The sequence below is a fragment of the Poromitra crassiceps genome (genome assembly GCF_964638095.1).
Source record: "Poromitra crassiceps genome assembly, chromosome: 28".
Lineage (NCBI taxonomy): Eukaryota > Metazoa > Chordata > Actinopteri > Beryciformes > Melamphaidae > Poromitra > Poromitra crassiceps.
This window is the reverse complement of record NC_139651.1, coordinates 14,972,100-14,988,337: the sequence shown is the minus strand read 5'-3', so window position 1 is coordinate 14,988,337 and position 16,238 is coordinate 14,972,100. Positions and strand designations below refer to the sequence as shown.

General features: G+C 42.6%; 1 protein-coding gene across 1 annotated transcript; it reads left to right on the top strand.

The window, feature by feature from the left end:
* Positions 1 to 5,198: 5,198 nt before the first annotated feature.
* Positions 5,199 to 13,044, top strand: LOC310799746 (ribonuclease P protein subunit p29-like). Its single transcript, XM_083662343.1, has 7 exons — positions 5,199 to 5,284; positions 7,601 to 7,656; positions 8,641 to 8,870; positions 8,985 to 9,062; positions 9,342 to 9,403; positions 10,635 to 10,736; positions 11,849 to 13,044. Exons 1-7 carry the CDS (start codon positions 5,278 to 5,280, stop codon positions 11,983 to 11,985), a joined length of 672 nt encoding a protein of 223 aa, XP_083518469.1. The 5' UTR covers positions 5,199 to 5,277; the 3' UTR covers positions 11,986 to 13,044.
* Positions 13,045 to 16,238: the final 3,194 nt, after the last annotated feature.

Genomic DNA, 16,238 nt, shown 5'->3' with positions numbered 1-16,238 from the left:
AAACTTTTGACCACAAAGTAAAGTAACCACATTAAATAAGTGGTGAGTGGAAATAATCATTAGCCTATTTCTTAGTTAAACATGCAGTTTTGGAACATTCAATAAAGACAAATAAAAAAAATAGACTATGACTCGACACCCTAAGTGATACACACATGTTATGAGAGTGGTATATATATCCCTCACACTAATATCCGTTTTAGTGTAGAATGGTTACTTCCTTGCTTTGCTCTTCCCTAGAGCAGTGGTTCTCAAATGGGGGTCCGTGGCACTTTGCCAGGGGGTCCGCGAAAAGTTTTCAGGTAATTTTTTTTTTTTTTTTTTTATAAATAAAAGAAAATGCTACATGTTACTTATTCCTTCTCAAACTACTTCCTACATGGTGCTAGTCTATCAAAATATATTGGCTGTCATTGATTGTGTTGCATAGTGGTTTTCTGTACTGTTGACAAATTGTGATATTGTAAGTCGCTTTGGACAAAACAAAAGCATCTGCTAAATGACGTAATGTAAATGTAATGTAATAAAAAAATATATATATATATTTTTTTTTGCAAAATCTTCATAGTTCAACGAAAATAGTTTATGCTTTAAACCTAAAATGGTTCATGGATTACATTCTAATAACAAACCTATCAAATTAAAAGTCAAGCACGTTACCGTGGCAACAATTAAGCTTAGCCCAAAATCACAAATCAGAATGAGGGGGTCCCCGGTATATTTTCTATCTTGTAAGGGGTCCTTGGCTAAAAAACATTTGAGAACCTCTGGTCTATAGTACCTGTGCTTCATAGACGCAGTGTCCAGAGCAGAGAGGTCAGTGTTGATCTCTTTGAGCAGCAGGCTGGTAGCAGGGCACTGCCAAGGTGGCCTGAAGGATCTCAGGGCACCACGGCCAGAGGGAGGGGCAACGGAGGCCATGGTCTGCAACTCCCACCCTGGTCAAGAGATTTGTGAAAAATGTATTTTGTTTGACTTGTTACAACAATACATGCTTAAGAATGTATAGTAATTGCCGACCACTAGGTTTGCAAGGCCCCATAGTTAGTCTATACAGTATCAGTGGTTCTCAATTTCTTTCATGAAGGACCCCTAAACTGACACAAATTAGACCACTGACCCCCATTTGATAGGATTTTATGGCATGGTCCAGAAAGTGTATAAAACCCATGACCAAAATAGTCATTGTGTTACTTATTAATGGAATTATAGATTAAAAAAAATTACCCCCCTTTTGGATGGGGACCCCCTGAAACCCCCTCAAGGACCCAGGGGTCCTCAAATCAACTCAAATCAACTCTCAATAACTGTCAAACTATTCATCATTCATCTAGTTTGACAGTTATGAGAGTTGATTTGAGTTAATGAGTTATTAATTTGAGTTAGTGTGGACCAGTGATGTCACTGGTCCACACTTTAACACTCAATAACTGTCAAATTAAATGACAGACTTCAGAACAGTTTACAGTTTTCTGATATACTACTGATGTTCTAATGATACAAAGCTGGTTGAAAATGGGCAGAGTGTTCCTTTAAGAGGTTCTCTACTATCTGGGACCCATTTTTGGCCGACTTTGATGAGGTCAAGAATGATAAGTGACTTAAGCTACAGTAGTAATTACTGGAGGGTACCAGCAGGCGGCGCCTAGGCGCTTGGAGGGATATTTTGGGATGCACTGCTTCTTAGACAAAATACATTTGATCTGAGGAAAGCATCGTCATTCAATTCTTTCCGCACATATCGCCCTTTTTTTTACAGGTATTTATCCCTCATGGTAACATTTGATATTGTGTTGCCCTCGGGAAACTGTTTGTAGTGTGACACGTCCGTGCTTTGTGAAGGAATGCAGTTAATTACTGACGGGGAGCGAAGCTAATGTGGCTAAGCTAACGTTAGCCACGGGCAGCGTCTGGTGCATGTTCAGAACAGTGTGCAAAGCTAACTAGCATCTCATGTGGTCTGTTAACAGTAGTTATTTGTGGCCATGTACACGTTAGTTACTAGTCTTGTGTTGAATGAGTGAGTTTATATGAATATTAAGTTACTGGTGTTTTATTGTATGAGTGAATTTATATTAAGTTACTGGTTTACCTGTATACATTCCAATAGTAATATGTAAGTATGGTCTATTGATGTAGCTACAGTATATTTGATATTTTGTTATATTGTTGCCAGGAACTTAGTAATAATAGCCACTGTGACATTTGTACCTGTATGGTTTTGTGACTTAAAGACAAAATACATTTGATCTGAGGAAAGCATTGCCATTCAATTATTTCCACACATATCGCCCTTTTACAGGCCGTTACATCTGCACCAGGAGGACCCAGAGCACCCACAAATTAAAGAGGAACTCTGCATCGGTCAGGAGGACCCAGAGCCCCCAAACATGAAAGAGGAACAGGAGGAACTATGGACCAGTCAGGAGGGAGAGCAGCTTCAGGAGGACCCAGAGCACCCACACATTAAAGAGGAACAGGAGGGAGAGCAGCTTCAGGAGGACCCAGAGACCCCACACATTAAAGAGGAACAGGAGGAGCTCTGGACCAGTCAGGAGGCAGAGCAGCTTCAAGGGCTGGAGAAGGCTGATATCACCAAGTTCCCATTCACTGCTGTCCCTGTGAAGAGTGAATACGAGGAAGAGAAACCTCAGTCCTCACAGCTTCATCAAAGCCAGTCTGAGGAGAACAGAGAGGCAGAGCCTCTAGCCAGCTGCTCCTCAACTGAACAGATGAAAACAGAAGCTGATGAAGAGGACTGTGGAGTATCAGAACCAGCCAGGAACTTAGATCTTATATACTTATATCCAGCTAGTAATTCACAACCAACTAGTGATGACAAAACTTCAGACTCTTCTGAGAATGAAGACAATGATGAGACATGGATGGAAAATAGTGAATCCCAGTCAGGTTTATACTCACAGAAAAACAGTGAAGTTCTTAGGAAGAAACACTTCAGCTGCTCAGTTTGTGGTAAAAGATTTGGTCGTAATGGAGACTTGAAGAGACACATGATAGTCCACACAGGAGATCAACAATTTAATTGCTCAGTCTGTGGTAAAGGTTTTACTCGTAAATCCAGCTTGAAGACACACATGATAGTCCACACAGGGGATTATCAATTGAACTGCTCAGTCTGTGGTAAAGGTTTTACTAGTCAAAACCACTTAACGACACACATGATAGTCCACACAGGAGATAAACCATTTACTTGCTCAGTCTGTGGTAAAGGTTTTGGTGATAAAGGAAACTTGAGGGCACACATGATAGTCCACACAGGAGATAAAAAATTTAACTGCTCACTCTGTGGTAAAGGTTTTACTCGTAAAGGAGGCTTGAACAGACACATGATAGTCCACCCAGGAGATAAACAATTGAATTGCTCAGTCTGTGGTAAAGGTTTTGGTGATAAAGGAAACTTGAAGAGACACATGATAGTCCACACAGGAGATAAACCATTTAATTGCTCAGTCTGTGGTAAAGGTTTTGGTCATAAAGGGGACTTGAAGAGACACATGATAGTCCACACAGGAGATAAACAATTTAATTGCTCACTCTGTGGTAAAGGTTTTGGTGATAAAGGAAACTTGAAGAGACACATGATAGTCCACACAGGAGATAAACAATTTAATTGCTCAGTCTGTGGTAAAGGTTTTGGTCATAAAGGGGACTTGAAGACACACATGATAGTCCACACAGGAGATAAACAATTTAATTGCTCAGTCTGTGGTAAAGGTTTTGGTGATAAAGGACGCTTGAAGAGACACATTATAGTCCACACAGGAGATAAACAATTTAATTGCTCACTCTGTGGTAAAGGCTTTACTCGTAAAGACAGCTTGAAGAAACACATGATAGTCCAACACACAAGTTAAACAATTTAATTGCTCAGTCTGTCTGTGGTAAAGGCTTTGGTTGTGAAGGAGACTTGAAGAGACCCATTTTGGGGCAGCTGTAGCTCAGGAGGTAGAGTGGGTCGTCCATTAATCGCTTTGGAAAAAGGAGGTTGGTGGTTCGTATTCCCACTTCCTCCAGTCTGCATGTCAAAGTGTCCTTGGGCAAGAATACCAAATTGCTGTGTATGAATATGAATGGGTGAATATACCTACTGATTGTAAAGCGCTATATAAATATATATAAAAGACCATTTACCATTTTACATGAAAATCCACACAAAAGACTAAACGTTTAGTTCAAGGTTCCATGGAAAACCTGGAAAAGTCATGGGATTTCAAAATCTTGTTTTCCAGGCCTGGAAAAGTCATGGAATTAGTAAAATCCTTGAAAGTGTAGGAATACAAGTCATGAAATGTGTGTAATGAAATTGTTACAGCGATCTTCCCGTCGATAACCTTCCATGTAATGTAAAATAACTGCAAATTTATTCTCTGTAGCTGTTGACGTTAACGTAGCTCACGTCTAAGTCTAATAATTATGTCTATTTTAGTACTTCTTGTATACAGTATATGTGTATGTATATATATGTATATATATATACACCGGTATATATTAATATCTTTATCTTTATGTAAAATTGAAATTCCTGTTTTAGTTCAACAGCTTCCATGATGCAGTGACACTAAAGACCAATATAAAGAGCAGCTGTGTCCTATTTGTCCATAGTAATAATTTCTGGTATTGATTCAGAGTCACATTACATGGAATTCTATTATTCTTTGTTTTCTTTGTCTTCTTATAAACCTTTGCAAGTTCAACAAGTATGGTCTAGGGACCTGAATCTTCCTATTGATGTTGAACCTATTCTATGGAACAAAGTATGGGTGTCAGTGGTGGAATCCTCTAAGAACCCTCATCATCAACAGATACACCTAAACTTTATTCATAGAACCTATCTCACCCCAAGAAAACGCCACACAATGAAAATTATTTCTTCCCCACTGTGTGACCTCTGTCTTCACATAATGCGTTTTCTTTAATCTGGTGGAAGAATTATTATATTATAGAATCGTATCCTTTTTTTTTAGGGTCCTTGCTCGAGAGGAGAAAGTTGCGCGGTGCATGGAACTCTTCCGATCTCTTAAATGGGCGTGGTTCTCGGCTTGTGATTGGCTGTCTGTCAATATTATGAAACTTCATTGGCTGACCAGTCTCCTAAGGGGGCGTGAGAGTGGCGAAACCTCCGTGTCACAGATACAGGAAGTGACTGGAAGTTGGGGTGTCTATCATAATAGTTGCAGCTTGTTGTTGATCACACGTGTCGTTCTCTGGTCTCAGAATTGATATTTTTTTCTTTAAGAAGCCATCAACAACGTGCAAATGGACGGTGAGTGTAATCTTCAAAGACAGCTCTGTAATATCGCTCTAAAGTGCGGTACACAACAGAGTACAGAGTACCATTAATGTTCGCTCAGCGTCCCTGAACCTCCAGCAATTTAGCTATGTTACCTTTCTTGTCTGCAAAATAACATACTGTATCATTCAATAGCATTTGTAACCAACACGATGTGCTTTTCATTTCGGCATGCATCCAATCTACGAAGCAGCTGTAATTTTAATACAATTACAATTCCCCACGATCTTCTTCGATCAAAATACACCACGGGTGGTATACGTCCGTAAGCAGTGTGAACTAGCGTTAGCTAAATTAAAAAGTTTATTTGTTATGAGTGCTTTTTGGATTTGAGTATGCCGAATCGAGGGGTGGCTCTTAAAGTCGACCTGAACCCAAAAATGACTTTTCTTTTCTTTTAGTTCAAATACCTGCGTATGCAGTGCACCTATTTAATAATGTATGCAAAAAAAATCACAAAAATCTAATTTCTTTAGTTTTTCACACTTTTTCACATCAAAAGTTAATTTTTCAAGATTTCATTGATAACAGTAATGTACAGTTTGCTGACGTCACCTAGTGCTATCAAATTTCTACCCCATTTCAACCAATCATATCACGACATGCAGCTGTCAATCAAATCTTCATTTCAGGATAATTTTCTCTTCCAAATGAAGTAGAAAATGGCGCCTAGTGCCTGTCATCTGGCAGAATTCCTATCCCATAAACTAACTACTAACTTGGCCAATTGTTAGAAACATGAACAAAAAACAAAAACTATAATCTCTAAGAATGCAAAGAAATGTAACTGGCTCGTTAAAACGCGCATTCCAGGGATATGTATTTACAGAAATAGCATAAAAGGCGCGCGCTTGAGAGCGTGGTTGTCATGGGTCTGCCCTAGGAGATTCCAGGCGGGCGGACAGCACCCATTCATCGGATTGTCCGCTCGCCCCGCACGAAGCAGCCTGGTACTCCGCAGATCCAACTTGCGTAGCACGACAACACGCTGAATCCCACTCGATTTGGGGGTGGAACACGCCATGATTGACCAATGCCAAAGCCAATCGACAGAATTGTCAAATCAAATCATCGACATGATACTATGACCCGCCTCTCAACTTGTCATCTCAAAAGGCTCAGCAACGGCTCTTCTTCTTAAGAAGACTAAAGCATTTTACCCACAACAGTCAGGTCCTCCTTAATTTTTATCGATGTATCATGGAGAGTATCCTCACCAGCTCTTTCACCATATGATTTGGTGATCTCACTGTCAAGGAGAAAACATCTCTAAACAGAGTTGTGAGCCGTGCTCGCAGGGCAACCTGGGCTGATCTGCCTGCATTAGAAGAGCTCTACAGCTCTAGACTTCTGGCCCGTGCTTCTAGCATTGTTAGAGACCCCGCAGGTCATCCAGCCGCCAACCTCTTTAACCTACTTCCCCTCGGCAGACGCTACCGCTCTATAAAATGCTCTACCACTCGCTTTGCAAAGAGCTTTTTTCCAAGTGCGGTACGCAGTCTGAATGACCTTAATACCAAACGCTAGATCCTACACCCGCCAAGCTGTAGACCATGCCTTACTTTTTGTTGCTTTTCCTTTGTATAAGATGTCTTATACCTAACTGTACATGCAATGCTGCCTCTATGCATAGGCACTTTATCTTAATTCATGTGCACTTTAATTATCTTGCACTTTAAAACTTGAGCTGGTGAACTCGGTTCTATCCAATATGCACTTGTCTCCTTTTATCTTTTTAAAATTTTAACCTTTTTATTCCTTTTATTCTTTTTACATGGTATCTAAATGTTTTTATATGCTGTCCTGTGATTTGTTATGTATGTTTTTTAAGCTCCTAGCACCCCAATTCCAATGCAGCCCCTACTGTAAATGGCAAATAAAGTGACTTGACTTGACTTGATCTCAGACAAATTATGTTTTCAGTCTGAAACGGACTGCATGACGTGACGTGACGAACGGGTTCAGTTCGACTTTAAGGAATCAGAAAACATCCTCGGTCACTTTTGGTCAGATAATTTATATAGCTTTGTCGAAGCAAGGCGACATTACATTACTAGACTTTTGACGCCTCTGGACTTGGAGTTAGAACTTGTAGCCTATAAAAGAATGGAGAGTTATCAGGTCAAGTTTACAGAAACTGGGGTTTTAATTGTAAAATGCATATTATCTGTCCATTGTTGGTGATACACGAAGAAATTTCTAATTTAAATGTGGTGTATTGTTATGGAGTAACCTATGATAATGTGGGCAATGTAATAATTAATGTTTTATCCATGTGTTTTCCCACAGATGGACTTGTTCGAGCCAAATTCCCTCCTGACCTGGAGAAGATGCTTGGTGTTGAGGTGAGCAGACAGATTATTTCTCAGTTGCTTCTGATAGATAATGCCGCCCATCAGTGAGTATTAGTAGTAACGCAGCACTCTAGGTACTTTGCCCACGTGGGGAAATTAGTTTTCGGTAGAAAAATCATTGTTGGCGGTGTTACATAAAAATAGGCACAGCACATAGAAAACAAACAGATCACAGATCTGAACAAAAAATCAAAACATGGTGCACTATAGCAGCAGCTGGTGGTGACAACAGTATATAAAGTAAATAAGAGTCGTGCACTTTAGTAGTAGAGTAGTAAGAGTTGTGCAGAGTTAAACTAACGTGGAAAACATGCTACAGCGTCAAAGCCCTCGCCATACGCGCCGAGGGCTGCGCTGTGTCTGGTGAGCCTGCCGGCACAGCTAGCGTGCAGCTAGCATGCAGCTCCCCGAAAATGTGACTTGAGGCAGCTGACGCGAACAGCGCAAGTACAGTATAATATAATATTGATGGGCCGATAAGAGTAGAGAGTAGGGATGTCACAATATATCGCGATATCAAAACGTGACAATATGTATCGTTGAGATGAAATCTCATATCGCGAGAAAAAGTAGCTGAACATGGTGGCACTGATCGGCATCTGATTGCATGCTCGCTCTCCTTTTCATTGCTTTGTTTGAACAGACAAGGGACGTTACAGACACGGAGGATGAAATTGGTGAAATTACTCAAATTAGCGTGGAGGATGCCCCCTCAACTTACAAATCGATCGCAAAAAAAGGATTGTTAAAATGTCGTATCGTATCGTGAACTGAGTGTATCGTGACACTCCTAGTAGAGAGTGAAAGCTATTACCAAGTATATGCACTTCTCTCATTGGACTAACTTCTACTCATTGAAAAAGTATTCCGTTAGAATGCATATATGAATATCGATGAAAATCTATATGGATTTTTCCCACAGTAAATTTCAAACCCAATAACCTGTGTGAACTTCATTATCGTCATCATCTCCAGTCTCAAACGAACTCTCAAGCAGACACTTTCGTCCAGGCTTTCCTGAGGAACAGCATCCAGTCCAAGTCACAGCAGGATCTGAAGGAGCTTCTGGCTCACAAAGCCGTGATCCTGGAGTACGCCCGGCCCAAGAAGAAGAAAGAGAAGAGCCACAGCAAGAAAGCCAAAGGGCTCAACGCCAGACAGAAGAGAGAACTGAAGGTTTTCCACATCAAGCCCGAACACCAGAGGTTGGTTGGTGATCAAAAACTCTGGATTGTCACAGTAGCTGCATCCTAATCATTTCTTACTGTTAAAATGCTACACTAGCCGTAAGCTAACTGTTGTATGTTCTCAACTCCTAGATATGAACTTTTCCTGCCACTACATAACCTATGGAGACAATACATTATTGACCTGTGCAATGGATTGAAACCATCCTGGTGAGTATCGGTTTGGAGCTCAGTGGTGTTATCGCCCATTAACCCATTGATACCTGATGCAGCATTTGCGTGTATATCCCTCATTTGTCTGCGTATCCCTTTAAGACCGCGAACCGCGTTAACGCGGTTCGCGGTCTTAAAGGGATACGCAGACAAATGCTGCATCAGGTATCAATGGGTTAAAGACCACTTCAAATGTCTTTTCATCTCTGTCCTATAGTCTTTTGCTTGGTTACCAGTCGTGTTAAATCTCTGATAAACGTCTCTTATCTTTTGTAGCAGTCCACACTTTGTTCAGCAGAAGCTTTTGAAGGCAGACTTCCATGGGGCCATTATCACAGGTAGGAGTTCACCTTTGCTTTCTGTGATGAAATCCCACTCTGTGATGGCCCACCGCAGAGCGAAGCTGATTACCGCTTCACCGCATGCAAACGAGCAGAGGTGGAGATAATTAATTAGAATTGCAACGGCGCTAATACAAGGCCAAGCAATGCACACAATATAGCCCATTAGCGGCAACGGCGCATGCGCTGTGTACAGCGCCTCATGGCAAACGAGGAAGTATCTTCAGTTACTCTTGGTTAGTTTGGTTAATCTTTGTTAGATCTCGGTGTGTGGATTTACTTCGAAAATGGCCCGTTTCCAGTAACTTTGGATTATTATTTTATCGCGTGGTGAGTACACGAGGCACAACGTGTACATGTGGGTGTTTCTGGCGCTGTTGCAATCTGTACCATTCACTACCATAGACACTGCATGAAATAGGCCACGCCCATCACCGGGGAAAGCTCTCCATTCACTGCCATACACCAGCATCATTTTCCTTGAATTAAACATAGCTAAAAGCTGTTGTGTGGTGGGCTGTGCAGACAACAAATGTAAAAAATCGCCAATTCGAGTTTTTTTTGTACTCCCGAGCAAAACAAGGAAGCCGTTGAGAATTGGCGAGAAGAAAAATGTGGGTTTAGCTGTCAAGGAAGTAAGTTGGAGTGTTCATCTTCCGGATATATGATCTTTGTGTGCAACACGTGACATAGGAGAACGCCGGGATGGGGGGGGGGGAGTTTTTTGTTTCCCCCCATTTTGGGTGTGGTTTCTGAATGATGGCACGCTCCGCAGTGTCTCTATTGTAGCATTAGCAAAGTAGCAGCGAGGGCTGTACTGCCCTTTGTAGGGAACGCACAGGGACGATAAAGGAATCCACATTCTCCATTTACTGTCGGCAAATAGGCGAATCTCCCAAAATGTTGGCGTATCCCTTTAAGGCTAATATCAAAATTCAATCGATCATTGTTAGGCCAAAATATTTCAATACTTCAGTGTTTCCCCCAGAACATTATTGTTAATCTTATCAGGATGGAAAAGCCTCTGAAACATTTAGATCATCATGGAACACTAATTAAGGATGAATTTACACGCACAAAAAACGTTAAACAATAACCGAATAGACTTACAAGTGTCTAAGCCAAGTGTTGCTATGTTAACAATTGGTTGTCGACCATGACTTGGATGTATTTCTGTAAGCACTTCCTATCTTTGTCACTTAGTAGCATCTTGTCTTGTTTTGCACAGTGGTTCGGTCCAGATGCCCGTCATATGTGGGAACTACAGGGATTCTGGTTCAAGAGTTCAAACACGTCTTCAAGGTCATCACCAAAGAGAACAGACTGAAAGGTTTGGCCAGCTGAATGTCTCTCACTCACTCAACACCTGTTTCATTTAGAGAAACAACTAACTGGAAACAATTGTTGTGTTTAAAATGTGTCTGAATAATCCCGTAAGGGATGGGCTGCGTGCAGCCAGACACGAAAATAAAATATTCATTCATTCATAGAGAGCTTCACGCTATCTCCCTCAGGGTTCCCCCCCCCCGGCCTGTACAGACACCCGACCAAGCTGGAGGTAACACGGGGGCTCGAACCTGCGACCCTCAGGTTGGTAGGCAGGGGAACTACCGTACGATGCCCCTACGATGCTTGCATTCTTGTTGTCTTCTCAGAGCAGGTGAAGGTCCAGTCTTGCGCATAGACTTTTTCAACACAGCGATCAGACTTGTGATGAAAAACCTTGCGCTCTCGGACATCTCTTTAAAGGTCCCAATTCGTGCAGCTGTAACCTCTTAAAAACGTGTGTCTCTGGTCCATAAAACATGATTCTGGATTAATCTGTCGAAAATATAGCAAACCCGTTTGTTGTGACGGAGTTCTCACTCCCTCTTCTGGTCGCTTCCCAAGAACGGCCTGTTTCTATAATATATTCAGAACTAACAGTTCCCATTGGCCGCTGAGGGAGAGCCCGCCCCAGGCTCCCAGCGGCCAATCAGATTAGCGTCTGTGGACCAGCACGCTAGGTTGCGAGTTATCGTTAACTAAACGGTACTACGCTAAAGAGGACATCTCAAAATGCCTAGACTTACCGAATGCACCTCTGCAGTTGCTGGATCACGTACAGTTGGCGTCGCTCCAGCTAGAAGTGTTAATTTTGTGGCTATAGACTAAATGGTGCAGGTAGCTTGTGTGAGAGAGACCCGCGCAGTATGCAGGAGGAAGCTAGTGACGTCCCGATTCCCCCAGATTCCCCTCTGGGCAAACGAAGCGTTTGGGGGTGTGGCTTGGAGGAGACTGCAGAGGGACGCTGGATAGGGACAAATCCAACTGTGGCAGTTCTGAGCGTGTGACCACTCATTACAGGGAGGGCTGACAGCAGTATATATGCATTTACAAGTAAAAACAGCTTTTGCATGGAATGGGACCTTTAAGATGTTTTGTCTCTTTCTTTTGCGACAGTGATCCCCAAGAGGAACAGTGTGTTTGCGGTGGAAATCAACGGCTTCGTCTCCCACATCTACGGAAACAAGTTCCAACAGCGCGCCAGCGAGCGCTCCGTCAAGAAGTTTAAACTCAAAGGGACCATTGACTTGTGATGGGGGTCGCACTGCGACGTGGCTCAGAAAGGGACATGAAGTCGTCTGCAACTTTCATCCAAACCCAGTAGGATTTGCAGCAGCATGGACAGTGGCTTGTAATTGACAGAAAATCACATTTTCACAGTGGAGGAGTAGCTGAAGGGATACACCACTTTTTGGAAGTTTAGCTCATTTGCCACACCCCCCCCACATAACCAAGATACACCATGCCTTACCGGCACTGTCCGCTCAGTTTACAGTGAGCCAACAGTCATGAAGTTAGTAATTATCGCCATAAAATCGAGGGTAATGGTACAGCTGTTCAAAGATCTGCCAAAACACACATCTTACGGCACCAAAATACATGTTGTGCTTGCTTCGGGTACTCACCACACGATGAAATATTAATCCAAAAGGCACATAATCTGTCTTTTTGGAAGGAGAAGAGGTAGCCGGCACTACTTTCCAAACATGGCTGCTGACCTCTTTTCCTTTCAAAAAGACAGATTATGTGCAAGTTCAAATCAGTATCATTGGCTTATACAGTTTAACAGTTCAAATCAGTATCATTTGCTTATACTGTTTGACGGTTCTAGCAGTTGGCTAACTTTCTAATCTTGCTTTGTGAAATACCCCCCAGATGTAGATTGAGATGAACTGTGGGGAATAGTTTTGTCTTGCTATTACAATCAGCAGGTCATGCTTATTGAATCATGATCATTGGGTCCATAAAGCTGTCGATTCAGAGGTTTACCACCAGGAGAAGATTGCTATTCAATTAAAGTTGGCAATGCAACAGTAGATAGGAGCTTTATACTACGAGAGGGGGGGGGAGTTTACTCATTCACTTTATTTACATTATTTATATCCCATTGTTTTCTCCACCCAAAGTAAATGCACATTGGCTTTGTTGGATAAAAATGTCAGCTCCCTGAGAACAAGGTTTGAAAGTGTTTCAGGTCTTTGATTTGTAAAACTGTGGTTTTTATATAGGCAAAGCAATGGTTTATTTTATTATGTATAATGTCCACTAGAGGGCAGAGCAGCCATTTACTTTGTTCTAACTACACAAAGAGTCTTCCCTCAATTTGTCTTTGTCAGGACTGGAATCCAGACAGGCTGCTACAGACTGGGCCCATGCAGTCTAGATATGTCACAAGACCACACACACAAAAAAACAGTAAATGTTCAGCTGTCTGTAGTTTACTCTCTCATAACCCCCTGCTCGTATCACTGTAGAAGTCGGACGGGGGGGGGGGGGGGCATCGGGGCATCTTGGTCTTCCCCCCCGTCTTGGTTTTTCGTAAGCCAACTGTGGAAAACCTCAGTGGGAATAGACCCTTCTCACAGGGGCCATTTTGTGTCGAAATGGCAGGGTGAACACAGGTGCAAGAAACAAACTAAGCACTCAGTATTGTTTTGCTTGCCATTTCGACACAAAATGGCCCCTGTGAAAAGGGTCTATTGGGCGTACATTCCTGCTGGCCATTAATTAATCAGGTCCACACACACCTGCAAGAGTTTGGAAGTTTGATGCGTATTTGTGTGATTAAATTGTAGTTGTTGCCATCAGTTGATTCCTGTTATTCTGTTGTCTTTTTTAAGCAGCTGTTAAGAAGGCGTTTGGGAAACACTTCTTTGGAGCCTTCCTAACTCCTTAACACATTCACTGCCAGCCATTTTTCAATACTGTAGTTGGCTTCTGCCAAGGTTTTTTTTTGAGGATTCTGGCTCATCTTTCAAGAGCCGAGGATTCGTTTCTGTTAGGATTTTGTGAACACACAATATCTCAAAAGAACTAATAGAATGTGTGCTTTCTCTGTCTAAAAGAGTTAGTTTGTAGAGTTAGTAGTTATGTAAGCATTAGCAGTTGAATACAGCATGGTTTCAGCGTCAGAAAATTTATTCTGAGATAAACGGCTTTTTGTGAAATTCGATAGAACAGTCACTTTTAGGGGTGCACCGATCACGTTTTTTGCCACCGATCACCGATTGCCGATCACCTATGAGAAATATCTGCCCAACCGATCATCGACCGATCACCGATTACCGATTACCGATCACCGATATATATATATATATTTATTTTATATTTTGTAGGCTAAAGGAAACTGCCAACATGAGACAGATGGGAGTTCAACCGTTTAGTTGTCAGTTCTCTTCAGTACAGTACAGCAGTATAGGCTTTTTACAGCATTATGACAGGAATAGTAGGATTGTGTGTGGTCTGGAAAAAGGAGGCAATAAAATATACAAACAGGTCAGTAACCAAGCTTGCTGTTATATAGGCCAATTATAGTGATAATTAACAACTAATAATATATAAATGATAATTAGGTAAACTGTAAGTCAGTTACTCTTAAACACCAGTCTTGAACCATGACTAAAGCCAAAGAGCTCCCACTCATAGAACCGGGGTTATGCACAATAACCGTCATACATTGGGATCCGCATCGAACGAACATCAAAACGACCCGCCCATCGAGGCCGAGTTACAGTGTTATAATTAGCAGCACTATGAGTGCGATCTACATAATGGTGACAGGGTTACATGACGGGAGAAACAACAGAATCACAAGCTACACACGAGCTAAACTCCATCTGAGTAGTGGCATTAATTAGCGCATCCGTCTGAATGGAGCGCACATCCACATAGCAGCACACTTTCGCTTCCTTCAAAGTGCCCGCGGGAACATCAATGCTTGCGTGGAAATTGTCTGTGTGTGCGCGTGCACTACCCCGACTACCACGTTAATCTGGGACTTTAATACACACGGATTTAACAGCATGCAAATGCCTCGGTAGGCGGGAGGACTGGAGGTAATTTATCTGCTGAGTCTGCTGTAATCACCAGCTGATTTGTGTGATTCAAAGACGCAAGAGGTGTGTTGACAGTCTGGTGCGGTGTGTGCATGGAGGTGAGTACACTGATGAAAGCAAAGCGTGTGCTTTGCAACACAATGATATAAACGTTAGAGCACAAATATGAAAGTTAAACGATAGACATTGAAGACATGAAAATGGGCTGCCTCATGTTTCTCACGTGCAGCATGATCGGCTATGCGATCGGCAAAATTAAAGGAATATCGGAAACAGCAGATCACATATTTGAGGTCCAAATCGGCCGATACAGATTGCGTGCAGATCGATCGGTGCACCCCTAGTCACTTTAACCATTCATTTTTGGCATCAGTAAGACGTCAGACATCTAAACAATAGTTTTGAACAGTAATTTCCTCCATAACAGCAGGAAACCCCTCTCTGCTTCAAACTCCTCCCTCCGTGGGCGTTCTCCTCCGCCCTCCTTGGCTCTGCAGCGGTTCTGTCACAAACGAGTTGCTGCTGCCTGGCTGCTGCCTGGCAGTCTGGATGGGGCTCGCTCGTTTCTTGGCATTTCGGTTGAGAGCTCTGATGAAGCTCTTGCGATTCTGCGCTTATTTATGCTGCGTGTTTCAAAGTGTGCACCCAGTCTATTCTTGGAACCCCCCACCGTTGCCACCGCTGTGCGTCAGTGCGAAAGCGAAAGCGTTTTCGCCATCCATTTTACAGAGAACGGCTTCCTCGCGCTTTTCCCTGCAGTTTTGGCTCGCCTCTTCCTACTCTGGAGAGACATGTCGCCACTCAGTGGGTCGGTAAAATAGATTATACACATTCAATACCTCCAATATTTGTATAAAAGACGTAAAAGGGTTGGATCCACGTCCCACGTCAAATTTTTTTTTTTTCTTTTTTAACACCTTAAGTGCCATAGCCGAAATAATTCGTCTTACATAATCCAACGCTTGAGTGCCAGAGCCGAAATAACTCGTCTTACATGTTTTTTTGACGGTGGGACATCAATCAACCCCTCTTACATCTTCGAGATAACTATTTGGAGCAAGAGCATGTGTGTAATCTATTTTACCGACCACTAAGTGGCGACAGAGACCGAGAGAAGTCACAGCCACGGGACCCAAAAGCAGCCGCCTCCGCGGAAATGGCTTGGATTTTACAGTCAGAAGCCCGAGACACACACACAGAACGGACAGAGATCCCTTCCCCCCAGAGCCGCGGATCAACGCGCGAACACACACACACACACACACACACACACACACACACACACACACACACACACACACACACACACACACACACACACACACACACCGCGGGAGCAAGCTTGGCGATTTTACAGTAATCCAATCCATTTCAGGCAAGCAGGCAGGCAGGCACGCAGACAGACAGGCAGGCAGCACAACACGCTTCTGACACGCCCGCTGAAGCCAGGA